At 55.9% G+C, this 13,275-nt stretch overlaps 2 protein-coding genes across 2 annotated transcripts; one reads left to right on the top strand and one right to left on the bottom strand.

Annotated features, from left to right (window-relative positions):
* Positions 1–5,601: 5,601 nt before the first annotated feature.
* Positions 5,602–6,668, bottom strand: LOC128978052 (colipase-like). The gene is made up of 3 exons (XM_054395799.1): positions 6,573–6,668; positions 6,252–6,374; positions 5,602–5,730 (listed from the first exon to the last, which is right to left on the bottom strand). Exons 1-3 carry the CDS (start codon positions 6,666–6,668, stop codon positions 5,602–5,604), a joined length of 348 nt encoding a protein of 115 aa, XP_054251774.1.
* A 1,715-nt stretch (positions 6,669–8,383) lies between these two features.
* Positions 8,384–12,197, top strand: LHFPL5 (LHFPL tetraspan subfamily member 5). The gene is made up of 2 exons (XM_054395798.1): positions 8,384–8,795; positions 11,935–12,197. The coding sequence occupies exons 1-2, from the start codon at positions 8,384–8,386 to the stop codon at positions 12,195–12,197; spliced, it is 675 nt and encodes a 224-aa protein (XP_054251773.1).
* Positions 12,198–13,275: the final 1,078 nt, after the last annotated feature.

Genomic DNA, 13,275 nt, shown 5'->3' with positions numbered 1-13,275 from the left:
CGGTCCTGCCCGGGAGGGGGGTAAGGAAGGTAAGGAAGGGTGCCTGGGCTTTGGGGGGCTGGCCACTGCCTCCGAGCATGTAGGCAGGAAAGCCCCTCCCTGCTGCTGGTGAAACCCCCAGAGCAGACTGTCACCCTGCTCGGTCCCTGTTGGCTGGTGGGGCCACTGGTACCACCCCCTACCCCGCAGCATGCCCATCAGTATCAAACGCCTCCTTGACATTGCTCCCCACCATGCACTCCAGCATCACCCCTGGCATTACCCTCCACCACAGAACGGTAGAGGTTGGAAAGAACCTCCCAATATCATCCCCCAGCGTCACCCCCCAGCATTACCCCCACCATAGAATGCTAGGGGTTGGAAAGGACTCAGCCTGATCTAGTGTGAGGTGTTCCTGCCCATGGCAGCGGGGGTTGGAACTAGATGATCCTTGTGGTCCCTGCCAACCCTGACTGATTCGATGATTCTATGACTCCTATCACCCCCAGCACTGTCTCCCATCATCCCTCCCCTCCCCCCAGTATCACCCATGGCATCCCTACCCTCACATCACCCCATCAGCATAAACTACAACACCCCCAGTACCCCTCATGCGTATCCCCAGCACCACCCCAACACCCCCACCAAACGCCCTCCCCCCCCGTATCCCTCCTCCACCCCCCCATCCTAACCTACTCCCTCAGCCCCACTCCCCAGCATTTCAGGGATTTAAATGCTAAAAATACCCAGCAAGGGGGGGAACCACCAAGCTGGGGGGAACCACCCCCTGCAAAGCACCCAGTCTCCAGCCTCATCTCTCTCAGCCCACCCTGCACTCTCCACCTCCCTGTATCACAGTAATTAATTCCTCCAGTTAAAATAATTCAGCCCCAGGACTTCTCCAGTTGCACCCCACTGGAAAGCATCAGGAAGGACTGACAGGGATGCCTGGATGGCCCCCAGTGCCCCATGTGTCAGTGACAGCCTCCACCAGTGTCCTGAGCTGTGCCGTTCTCAGCCAGAGGCTGCTCTGGCATGGGGGGAGCATCCTTAAGGACACCCACCCTTGGTCACTCTCCCAGCCCCAAAGTCAAGCCCAAGGATGGAAGATGGATGAATTACCCCAGCACCAGATTTTAGGGTCCCTGGAGATGATCCCTGCCACCCCGTAACCCTAATCCTTCCCTTCTTAAAACTCCAGAAGAAAGATCATCACAGTGGAGAAACGAGTCTGACATTATTCCCTCCATCATGTCTGGAGCAGGCAAAGCTGAAGAGGCCAGGAAAAGTCCTCACCAATGGGTTTTGGCAAGAGGAGGCAAACCAGCGCTTTCCACGAATTTGTTTTTTTTCCCATTGCTAGAAGGCTTGCTCCCTGCTGCCAGGCCTGGGAGGGTGGCTTCCTGCCAGCTCCATCCCCAAACCCCAGGGCAGTGCAAACCTGGCCCAGATTTAGTAAACCTCCTCGAGGAGTCTCAGGATGAACCCCCATGTCCCTGGGGGATGCATTTTGGGAACGGGGAAGGTAAGCACCCCCATTGTGCCCTCATAGGGGAAGGTAAGCACCCTCATTGTGCCATAGGGGCTTGGCAAGGTGCAGGTTGAGGTATCCCACCTTGGCATGGGGTAGACTGTGATATCTCCCCTAGGATTTGGGGTTCCCTGAGCCCCGAGAGCTGGTTGAGGTGTCCCCTTCAGCATCACCCTTCATCCCCACAGCTCCTGCCTGGCAAATGAAGGGGCCACCCTCAGCCAAAAGCCACCCTGAAATGAGTAGCCTGAAATGGGCCACTAGCACCCCTGCAGCTGCACCAGTCACTACCTTTCCATACCCTGACTTGAAATGGGGGGGAAAAAGGCATCTGGAGGGGAAGAAAACCCAGCCCCAAAACCAAACAGGCAGCCCCAGCTGCCTCTGGGCACCCCTGAACATTTTGGGGGCACCCCCAAACAGTTCTGGGCACACTATAACCCTTCTAGGGCACCTATAGATATATCTAGGCATCCCCCAAGCACCTCTGGGGCACCCCTAAACACCTCTGGACACCCTATAACACTTCTGGGAATGCCTAGACATCTCTGCATACTCCTATTAACTCTGGGCTTCCCTAAATACTCCTGGGCACCCCCAAATGCCTTGGTGCACCCCCCTCAGATGCCTCTGGGCAGCCCTTTGGGTGCATTCCCAGAGCACATGAACCCCCAACACCCTGCAATGCAACCCCCCTTGCCCCTGCTACAGAATCAGGCCCCACATGGCACCAGTCTGCAGCAAACTGGGGTGAGAGAGGGAGGACTGGGCTGTTCCTGGAGCCTGCTACCTCCCCACCCTCAGATCACTGCTCTAAGCTGAGGGCTATGTGCGTAGGCTCCTTCTCTGTTGGGGTGCCCGGCAGCTTGGGCCCCCTCCAAAAAGCATTTACTTCCCCCCCCACTCTGGGACATTTAGGCCCCCTGCCCAGCGGGGCAAACGCTGCAGGAGCAACCCTCCCCCACTACTCTGGACTCCATTTTCTTTTTGCGGGGTGAGGGGTTGTCAAGGTTGGGAGGGTGCACTCAGGCTTGAAAGGATGGGAATTGGGTGGACACCCCACTAGAGACCCCCACACCTTCTGATGGTGCTGGGGGGTGGGGGGAGAGGGCTGTGAATTGGGGGTGCAAGGATGGGCAGAAATGGAGGTGCAGCTGCATGTTTGCAGAACTCAAAAGGAAATTAATGGTAAGAAAAGGGAAAGCGCAGAAAAAAGGGTTAAAGCAGCGCAAAGAAGAGGTGAAGGCCGAAAGCTGGCGGAAGGGGGGGGGAGTGGAGGGGGGCGGAGAGTTGGGGGGGGCGGGGAGTGGGGGTTGAAAGGGAGGAGGGAGGTTGGGGAGAGGGAGCTGCAAGAACATCCTGTACCCTCGTGGTAAAAACAGCCCGGCAGGGAAGAGGGGGGGAGGGCAGAAAAACCTTCAACCCGCCCCCCCACAGTGTAACGGGGGAGGTTGGGAGGGAGCGGAAAAGAACTTCCCCCACCCCGCGCTCCACCACTGTAAGGGTGGGGGGACACTGGGGGCACTCCATGGGTGAGCAGGTGGGGATGGCAGAGCAATTTTGGTGATGGGTTCAGAGCGAGGGGGTGGGGGGTTTTGGGTGCCCCCCGCCCCCCTCCTTGATGCCACTTTGGCCTCTTCCTGTGCAAAATCGGGGGCAGGGGAGCGGGGACGAGGAAGGGGCACCCCTTTACCAACCAGGGTGAAGGGTTCCCAGTGAGGCGATGCGTCCCGCTGTAGCACAGTGGGATGCACTCTCGCTAGGATCCTCACTACAACAAAATCTGTTTGGAGTGCCCTCACGCTGGTGTGGGTCCCCCACACGTTGTCCCCAGGCCTGGCAGCACCCCATATGTGCGGGGGGGAGGGGGAGGGGGGGGAACCCAAGGGGAGCCTTCCTGTGTTTGTTAAAGACATCATGAGTCAGGTGTCTGGGGGGGGTTGTTTTTGGTTTAAACCAGTATTTACCAGTCCAGATCCACTGCTTCACCAGTAATGACAGAGACAAGATGGTGTGTGAGTGGGCTATTTATGTGTGCCCCCCGCCAGCATAGCCCCCCATCACACCTCTCCAGTGCCCCCGTCCTCCTCTTGCAAACACAGGGACACCACAAAAATGGGAATACAACAAAACCCACCTCAGATACACCATAAATTCACTCAAAACGTGCGCACACTGCCCCCCCCCGCCCTCCAGCATCCCCCTCCCCCGATAGGGGATGACCACCAAAGCAGGGCTCAAGGAGGAGGTGTCAGGGCTGTGGGGCTGGGTACATTTCAGGTGTGTCTCCTCCATCAGGGCTGAGCTACTCCGGGTCGGAGGGCTGGGATGTCCCTGTTAGGCTGAGGGGTGTCCCCATGCCTCTGGAGAGTGTGAGGGGGTCCCAGGCTGTGGCCACGCTGCGGCTGCCCTCTGCTGGTCCCAGAGACCAGGCACTGGCCACATCCTGCCCATGCCAAGGATGCAAAGCCCTGGGTGAGGCTGGCTTTGAGTAAGCAGGGCTCCCAATATTGCCCAATGTGTGTACTGGGTGATGGCAGCCGGTCTGAGGTGCTACTTGCTGGTGTGGAATGATGTCTGGGGCTGAGGACCCCATGCAGATGGTGAGACCAGGGAGAGACCTTGTGTTGCCTGTCTCCCCACCCAGTGCAGGGCTGCCTTGGGGTGCTCAGCCCTCCTGGGGCTGTGGGGAGCACTGCTGTGGGTGCCCTGGTGCTCATCCTGCATGAGGTGGAGGTGGCACTAGAGAAGCCAAGACCACCCACTTCAGTGACCTCCTCACCTCCTGCTGCACCTCCCAGCCCTGCCAGGCAGGTGCCTCCTCTTCCTCACCCCCGCCAGCACAGCTGGACCCCCCATCCCATGTCCAAACTGCTGTGTACAAGGTGGGCATCAGCCCCAACCCCACAGCCCACCCTGTCCCAGGGGCAGAGTGAAGGGGATTTGCTTCCTTGCTGCCAGTCTGGGCTTTTTCCAGCATCATCCCAAGTCCATCCCAATTTCCCAAAGCTCTTGCAGCCAGACAATTTGCTCCATGGGATGCTGGTGGAGGTATTGGATGTGGGACATCCATGGCACATACAGCTGCTGCCCATATGAGGTCCTTTTTGGGGCACGAGGTCCTTTTGGGTCACAAGGTCCTTTTTGAGGATGACTCCCACACAACCCACCATCTCCTGGCCACATCTGCCCACCCTGAGGACAAAGTGTAGAGTCACTTAGACACCACTGTGTGGCATGGCCACCAAGCACCCTGAGCACCCACAGCTCCAACCCCACCTTCCAGCTCCTCTCATGGTATCCCAGAATCACAGCATGGTGGGGTTGGAAGAGACCTCTGGAGATCATCTAGTCCAACCTCCCTGCTAAAGTAGGGCACCCACAGCAGCTTGCCCAGGATCACAGTGGCCAGAGGGGGTTGGAAACTCTTCAGAGAAGGAGACTCCACAACCTCTCTGGGCAGCCTGCTCTAGGGCTCCAGCGCTCCAGCACCTTCATACCAAAGAAATTTCTCCTCCTGTTCAGATGGAACCTCCTGGCTTCCAATGTGTGCCCAATGGCTCCTGTCCTGTCACTGGGCACCACTGAAGAGTCTGGACCCACCCCCCCCCACCCCCCACCCCAAGTCTTTAGCTCTTGACAAACATTGAGAAGATCTTCCCTGAGTCTGCTTTTCCACTCTCCTCTGATGACAAACCTTTTCTAAGGGACATTTCCAATGAGAGCAGCCACAGCAGCAAATAAATTAAATCCATCAGGTCCTGAGTAGGTCCTTCAAATCCTGGGGCTGCTGCGTCCTCCTGCACTCCCAAGCTAAGCTCCTCTCATGATCTGACCTAGCCTAGGTGATTACCACATGTACAGGTAAAGCCATTATGTCGCTGCTGCTTTTTACAGGACCTTTTGGCCTTGTCCCCATCCCATGCTGGAGGGTCACCTTGAGTGACAACACTGGCTTGCAGCTCAGAAGATGCTCTTTACTCAAACCCTGCCACAACAGCCAAAGCAGCATAGGCAAGTCCAGATATCCCTGGGGAGAGGGAAAAGCAGGGCACAGGGGCAGCCCAGGGTTACTGAGGTATCTTCCTTCATCACAACCCTTCCTGGGGGTCCTTGCAGACGCCAAAGTCACTGTTGGTGATGGAGCCAACGATGGTCTTATCAGCGTCACAGCTCAAGCCGCTCTCGCAGGGACACTTGTAGTAGATCCCATAGAAGCTCTGTAAGGAGTCAAGGCATGGTGCAGGCCAGGGACATAGAACCATTGAGGTTGGAAGAGACCTTTGAGATCATCAAGTCCAACTGCTCACCTAGAGCTTGCAGTGCCACCACTGCTGCTAAGCTATTGCCACTAAACCACGTCCCTCAGCACCACATCCTTGTGTCTTTTATACACCTCCAGGGATGGTAGATCCACCACCTTTCTGGGCAGCCTGTGCCAGTGCTTAACAATCCTTTCTGTGAAGAAATTTTTCCTAATCTCCAACCCGACCCTCCTCTGAAGCCATTTCCTCTTGTCCTGCCACTTGCTGCATGTGAAAAGACACTGACCCCCACCTGTCTCCAGCCTCCTTTGAGGTAGTTGTGAGGGTAATGAGGTCTTCCCTCAGCCTTCTTCTGAAGATCAAACAACCCTAATTTCCTCAGTCGTTCAAGGCCCTTCACGATCTTTGTTGCTTTTCTTTGGACATGCTCCAGCACCTCAATGTCCCTGTCCCCCTTCCCGCAGGGCTACACCTACCTTTGGGGAGCACTCTTGGGTCTCAGCTGCCTTCGGCGCACAACGAGCCAGGCTCAGGGCACTGCTCCGGTGGCAGCAGCGACTCTTGCACTGGGCACTCTGCAGGCACAGCTCCCCAATGTCCTGCACCAGGAGGTGGGGGATGAACAACAGGTCTCTCTCTGTCCACACTTGAATCCCATTCAGGGGATAAAGGACACCCCCAGGACACCCCCACAGAGCTTCTACCAGAGACCAAAGCACTGCAGACCTCTTCAACTCCACTGCAGCACTCAGGGTGTCTCCCAGTCATGGCATGGCTGGGGTCAGTGTCCCTCTTACCAAGTTGAAGATGAGCCCTCGCTCATGTGGGGCAGGCAGGGCTGGGGCCAGGAGCAGCAGGGCCAGCAGCAGGCAGGAGAGCAGCACCTTGGCCATGGTGGGCTCGCTTGTGCCCTTGCTACTGGGCAGGTAGGTGCTTTATAGTGAGTCTCCATGCACTGATGTGGCTGCGCCTATCACACCCCAACCCCTGGCATTGGGGCAACATGCCCAGAACAGGAAAACAGCCATGCCCTTGCTGCCAGATGGTGCCACCATGGGGACATCTCCAGGTGACCATCCTGCACTGGCCAGGCCAACCTGCCTGTTGGCAGTTCCTTTGGCTGAAGTGAAGGTGAAGCACCAGTGTTCCTCTCTTTCCCCTGGTGGGCAATTCCAGCCTCCTTCACCCTGGCTGTTGGGACTTGTGTTCTCTTTTTTGGGCAATGCTGATGGGTTCCTGGGCAAAGCAAGAGCTGGTGCTACAGCAGGAGCTCAACTCCAGCCCAGACCCTCCATTGCACAGATGTTACGATCACCAGGAAATCCAGGCAAGAAGGCCCAAAGTGTGGCAGAAGTGAGCCCACTCCCCTGCCAGCAACCCAACGGCCTCAGTCAGTGCTCCAGAGCCCACTGGTGTCCCCATCCCACAAGCCACCACAACACCTTGCCCTGTTGGGTATTTGTTTTGTGGTTCAGGGCTTGGGGGATGCAGCTGATGAAAGGAAAACAGTCCTGGGAAGGGCACAGCCATTCCCACCTGCCTTGGCCCAGCTGCTCTGGGCAACGATTAACCCCCCTGGACAGCCTTGGCCTTCAGTGGCCACAGGGGTGGCCCAGCTGCTCTGGGCAACGATTAACCCCCCTGGACAGCCTTGGCCTTCGGTGACAGCCACAGGGGTGACTGTCATGCTGGCCTGTGGCATCTACATGCACCCTCCTCCAGTGGGGAAAAACCCTGGTGACACCATTTGGGAGGTCAGAAGAGAGAAGTGTAGGGGGCACAGCATTGGGAGTCACATCTAGGGGTGCACAGCACATCCCGGGGCACAAAGCACGTGGGGGGGGAGGGGGGGCGCGGGTACTGATGCACAAGGTGCTCAGCAGGGTGCAGGGGGCATCCTGGACCACCCCGTTGGGAACATCTCTCAGGCACTGAGTACATCTCAGGGTTCATCCTTGGGGCACAGCGTGCAGCCCAGGGGATGGGGGTCATCCCAGAGGTATCTCCTAGAAATACAGGGCACGCATCCCGGGAGTGCAGGGCACATCCACGTGACACAGGGATCCCAATCCCGGGGGCACGAGGCTCATTGTGGAATCTTATCCTGGGGGTCCCAGGGTGTACCCCGGGCTCCCCTTGCGGGGACACAAGGCACATCCTAAGGGTGCATCCCGAGTCCCAGGGCTCATCTCGGGGTCTCCTCCTGGGGTCCCAGAGTTCATTCCAGAGTCCACTTAAGGGGCACACAGAACATCCTAGGGGCGCTTCCTGGGTCCCAGGGCTCATCCCGGTTCCCATCCCAAGCCGCGCCGCTCTCTTTCTCCGGAGCCCACTCTGGTTTAGGGCGGGGGAGGTTTGCCGGCTCCTCCCAGGTCCTGCGTCGGCTCCTCCCGGGTTCTGCGCTGGCTCCTCCCAGGTCCTCCCCCGCCTGGTTGTCTCCACGGGGTCGTTGTGTCCCGGGGTGGTCGCACCGCCACCGCCGGACCGTCCTGGAGGGGCTAGGCAGCGCCGGTTGCCCCGGGGACTGTGCCGGTGACTGTGCCGGTGGCCTCGGGAAAGGTGGCAGTGGCGTTGCCCCGAGAGCGGTGGCGGTGGCCGTGGCCCCGCCATGACCAAGCTGCTGCCGGCGCAGGAGGCGGCTCGGATCTACCACACGAACTATGTGAGGAACGCACGGGCCATGGGGGTGCTGTGGGCCCTCTTCACCCTCTGCTTCTCCATCCTGTTGGTGGTAACCTTCATCCAGCCCTACTGGATCGGGGACAGTATCGACACACCGCAGGCCGGTTACTTCGGTCTCTTCTCCTATTGCATCGGCAATGCGCTCACCGGGGAGCTCATCTGCAAGGGCAGCCCCCTGGATTTTGGCACCATCCCGTCCAGCGCCTTCAAAACTGCCATGTTTTTCGTTGGCATCTCTACTTTCCTCATCATCGGCTCCATCTTCTGCTTCAGCCTCTTCTTTTTCTGCAACGCAGCCACCGTCTATAAAGTCTGTGCCTGGATGCAGCTGGCAGCTGGTGAGTGAGGCTGGGGGTGATGACTGAGGAGTTGGGGGCTGCTGACGGTCCAACCGGAGCTATTTGTCCCTCTCTGCCCCTCATCTCGACTCTGCCATGGTGGGAAAAGGAACATCAGCATAACCTCCGTTCTCCATTTGCTCTGCTTTACTGGTTACCAGTGTTAAATTTGCAGTGGGTGCAGTCTGTCAGAGCAGCTGAGCCCCAGTAGACTGGCAGCGTGTGGGCGATGCTCCCCCGACCCCTGTGCTGCTGTAACCGCACCGACAGCCTGGCCCCACTTACCTGGGTGGGGTCTTCCCACCAGCCATTGCCCAACCCCATCGCTTCTGCTCTGCTGCATGGTGCAGCATGGTTGTGGCTTCACAGCATCAGTCTGAGAGTGCCAGATGCCACAAGGCTGAAGCATGGGATCCCTGTTTTGTTTGGAATCCTGCAGGAATTAATGAGGGATCCAGTGATAACCTTTGATGGGTTATTTGGTGCCTTCAATACCCCATGCATCAACTGGTGACTCTCTGAGCTCAGGGAATGTCATACTGGGGAAGTGGAACAGGAGGAGGGGACTGACCATAGGATTTGGTATCACCACCCACATTTTCCTACTTTTCTGCTCCCCCCCACATCTCTGTGGATCTCCAGCCTTTACCATCCCACCCCCACCACAGCCAGACACCTGAGACACCCTGTAACTGAGCTCCTGCCTTCGCAGCACCAGCTGAAATCCAACTCAGCCCTTCACTGCTCCTGGATCATTCATGCTGGGACCAGTAACAGCACTCACTGTTCTCAGGTGCCCCCCTGGCAGGGACACCCCACGGGATGACAGTCCTGGTATCAAGGTTGCTCCAGTTCCCAGCCAAAGAAATGAGCTCAAGGGAATATTTAGATAAGAGGCTTGAGGCATCTCAGCCTCCCAGGGAGCTGGACCAAGAAAAGGCTTTACTGTCATGTTTGGGGCTTTTATGTCAGTTTTTGTGCAGGATGGGGGAGAGAAACCTGGTGCAGGTGGCTCCAGCCACATGCATAAGCTCAAATCATCCCCGACAGCCCAGTTTTTCTGCCCTAGACAAGGGGCTTTCAAGCCACTTTTTGGAAAATGGAGGTGCATTTATGGGAATTGTATTAAAAATGGAGCAGGCAACAAGAGGATCCATTTTCTGGCCTTTGCTTGATGCTCAGGATGTATTTTCACAACAGAAATTATTTTTTTCCCCACTTCCCACATTTCTCCATGCTTCTCCTCTATGGTAGCTACAGGGGAAGGTAAATTAGATTGAAAGGAGCAGCTATCTGCTTCTGAATGAACAGAAACAGTCTCTGCACAGCTGGGAAGCTGTGTGCTGGCCTTGCCGCTCTTCTGTTCCCAATTCAGTGGGAAAGTCATCTTTTGGGGTGAAGAAACCACCCAAAAGAGTTTTCTGGGCACTCAGGGACAGAGGAGAGGCACTGGGACAGGGTAGGGTGCCTACTGCTGCTGCAGGAGGCTGCAGATTTCCATGAAGGACAGGGACAAATATTTGCTTAATCAAGGCTCCCACCATGGGGGTGCTTCTGGTGTGAGGAGCCAAGGAGGTCCTCACATCTGTATGAAAACACATAAAAGACCAGTTACTTCCGTGCTCTGCACCAAGATAGAAACAGAGGATGTGAAGAGCCTCCATTAATCACATCCCAAAGCCTTGCAGATGAACGTGGCTCTTGTCCCTGCCAAGCCCTTGTCACTCTTGTCCAGCAAACACAATTGCTCGGAGCACATGGGGATAAAGCACTTCTGAGCTTTTGGGACAGGAGGTGCTTGGCAGAAGATGGTCTTTTGGCAGCCTGTGCTGGAATTGTTGCCACAAGGGCAACGTGCCAATGGCCCCATGGCCACTGAGGTCATGTTGTGCCAAGGTTGGGTGTTGAAAGTAGCTGCAGCAGGAGCTGGTGGCTCAGGGCTGGACTGTAACCACCACAGCTGAACAAGCAGAATTAATCTGCAACAAAGCTGCTGCTGATGGCAGCTCCACCTTAGCAAAGCATAAGCTGAAATCCAGTGAGGCATAGGGCAATAATGGGGTTTTCCACCTTGTACAGACTAAACCATCCTGGTTTTATTTGGAGTAACACAGCCAGGGATGTTTGTGGAGGCAGGAGAGATGTTGCCTGGGCAACATAGGGGATAAGAGATGCTGCTGCAGCCTGTCTTTGATGGGGAGCAGTGTGCTGAGCTTATGGAAAGGCAGCGAGCTGTGTGACTGAGAGCAGTGCTGAGGAGAAGAACTTGGAGTGCTGGTGAGTGAGAAGTTGGACATGAGTTGGTGCTGTGTACTGCCAGGCCAGAGACAGAGCCAGATCTATGCTGGGTTGATCCCCAGCAGCAAGGGCAGCAGGTGGAGGGAGGGGATTCTGCCCCTCTGCTGCACTCTGCTGCAACCTTCTCCCCCCACTCCCGCAGTGCTGGTGCCAGCTCTGGAGTCCGTAGCACAGGAGGGACAGGGACCTGTTGGAACACAGCTAGAGGAGGCCACAGCAATGCTGGGAGGGCTGGAAGCCGTCTGCTATGAGGACAGGCTGAGAGAGTTGGGGTTGTTCAGCCTGGAGAAGGCTCCAGGAAGACCTTCTCGTGGCCTTTCAGTGTTTTAAGGGGCTGATCAGAAAGCTGGAGACAGATTTTGAGTCGGACCTGTTGTGACAGGACAAGGGGTGATGTTTTGAACTAAAAGAGGGAAATTGATACTGGGGAGAAGGAAGAAATGTCTGATACTGAGGGTGGTGAGACCCTGGTCCAAGTTGCCCAGAGAGGTTTTAAATGTCCCATCCCTGGAATCATTCCAGGCCAGGCTGGGGCCATAGCAACTTGCTCTAGTTGCAGATGTCCCTGCTGGCTGCAGGAGGTTGGACTGGATGAGCTTTCCAGATCCTTTCCCACCCTAATTAGTCTGTGACTCTATGATCCTGCCCCTTACCAGCTGCAGCAGCATGAATGGAGCAGAGCACATCCACGATGAGCAGCCACAGGCACCTTTAAGCCCAGGTGGCGGCTCTGCAGTATCTCCTCTGTCTGGGGCACCGTCTGTGGCCAAGCTTCTCCATACATTCCATACACAGCGTGTGCTCAACAGTAGCCCATGGCTGCTGTCCCCTTTCCCTGCAGCTACCGGGCTGATGATCGGCTGCCTGATCTACCCTGATGGCTGGGATTCGACAGAGGTTCGGCGCCTTTGTGGGGACAAGACGGACAAGTACACACTGGGTGCCTGCACCGTGCGCTGGGCCTACATCCTCTGCATCATCGGCATCCTTGACGCCCTCATCCTCTCCTTCCTGGCCTTTGTGTTGGGGAACAGGCAGGACAATCTCCTGCCATCTGACTTTAAAGTGGAAAATAAAGGTAAAGGAGCTGGGGCTGAGCTCTGAGGCCCATCCTGCTGCAGAGTGTTTTAATCCCACAGCTGATTCTGGTGAGGATATCAGTTTTGGGCCCCTCAGTCCAAGAAGGACATTGAGGGGCTGCAGCAGGTCTGGAGAAGGGCAATGAAGCTCGTGAAGGGTCTGGAAAACAGGGCTGGTGAGGAGCAGCTGAGGGACTTGGGATTGTTCATCCTCGAGAAAAGGAGGCTGAGGGGAGACCTTCTGTCTCTCTGCAACTCTCCGAAAGGAGGTTGGAGCCAGGTGGGGGTTGGTCTCTTCTCCTAAGGAACAAGCAACATGACAAGAGGAAACACTCAAGTTGTGTCAGCAGAGGTTTAGGTTGGACATGAGGAACAATTTCTTCTCCAAAAGGGAATTGCCCAGGGCAGTGATGGAGTTTCCATTCATGGAAAGGTTTCAAAGCCTTGTAGATGTGGTACTGAGGGATATGGTTTAGTTGTAACCTGGCAGTGCTGGGTTAAGAGTTGGACCTGATGATCTTAAAGGTCTCTTCCAACTAAAACCATTCCATGATTGTCTTTATTTAGGAGGATAGTGACATCCTTCAGTGGGAGAAGCAGGAGAGGGGTTGTCATTATTCTGCTTCATAAGGACATAGAGATCTCCACAGAAGGCCAGAAGCAGGCAGAATATTGATGGTTCCTAAGCAGGAGCTCAGACTGAGCCAGGCTATGTTTTACAGCCTTTTACATGGGCTTCCTCCCTATGCTGTTAAGGTATTGGGATTTTTTTTACCCCCTTTTGAAAACAAACCTGGAAGCTCACCTGCACCTATGCTTTATATCACACCTCATTAACATTGTAATTTTCTTTTTGTTTTGCAGAAGAGAGCCATGACTGACAGAGCTGCTCACCGCACAAATGACCCCCGCAGTGTTTTTCAACATTTCTTCTCAGTACACATAAAACTGCTGGTGCATTTTAATTACTGAAGGACTGACAGTGCTACAGAGTTCTGTGCTATGGTGACATCGGTTTTATTTGGGGTGAAATGGGAAACAATCTTTGGTTTGCCTCTTGAAAGCTGCAAACCATAAATACTTGCTGAGTGACAAAAGAAGCT

The sequence above is a fragment of the Indicator indicator genome, chromosome 35, assembly GCF_027791375.1.
Source record: "Indicator indicator isolate 239-I01 chromosome 35, UM_Iind_1.1, whole genome shotgun sequence".
Classification (NCBI taxonomy): domain Eukaryota; kingdom Metazoa; phylum Chordata; class Aves; order Piciformes; family Indicatoridae; genus Indicator; species Indicator indicator.
This window is presented reverse-complemented; position numbering and strand designations above follow the sequence as displayed.

Coding starts and splice junctions, on each gene's coding strand:
- LOC128978052 (XM_054395799.1), bottom strand. CDS start 6,668: ATGGCCAAGGTGCTGCTCTCCTGCCTGCTGCTGGCCCTGCTGCTCCTG. Junction 6,375..6,572: donor GAGGGCTCATCTTCAACTTG/GTAAGAGGGACA, acceptor CTCCTGGTGCAG/GACATTGGGGAGCTGTGCCT. Junction 5,731..6,251: donor CCCAAGAGTGCTCCCCAAAG/GTAGGTGTAGCC, acceptor GACTCCTTACAG/AGCTTCTATGGGATCTACTA.
- LHFPL5 (XM_054395798.1), top strand. CDS start 8,384: ATGACCAAGCTGCTGCCGGCGCAGGAGGCGGCTCGGATCTACCACACG. Junction 8,796..11,934: donor CTGGATGCAGCTGGCAGCTG/GTGAGTGAGGCT, acceptor CTTTCCCTGCAG/CTACCGGGCTGATGATCGGC.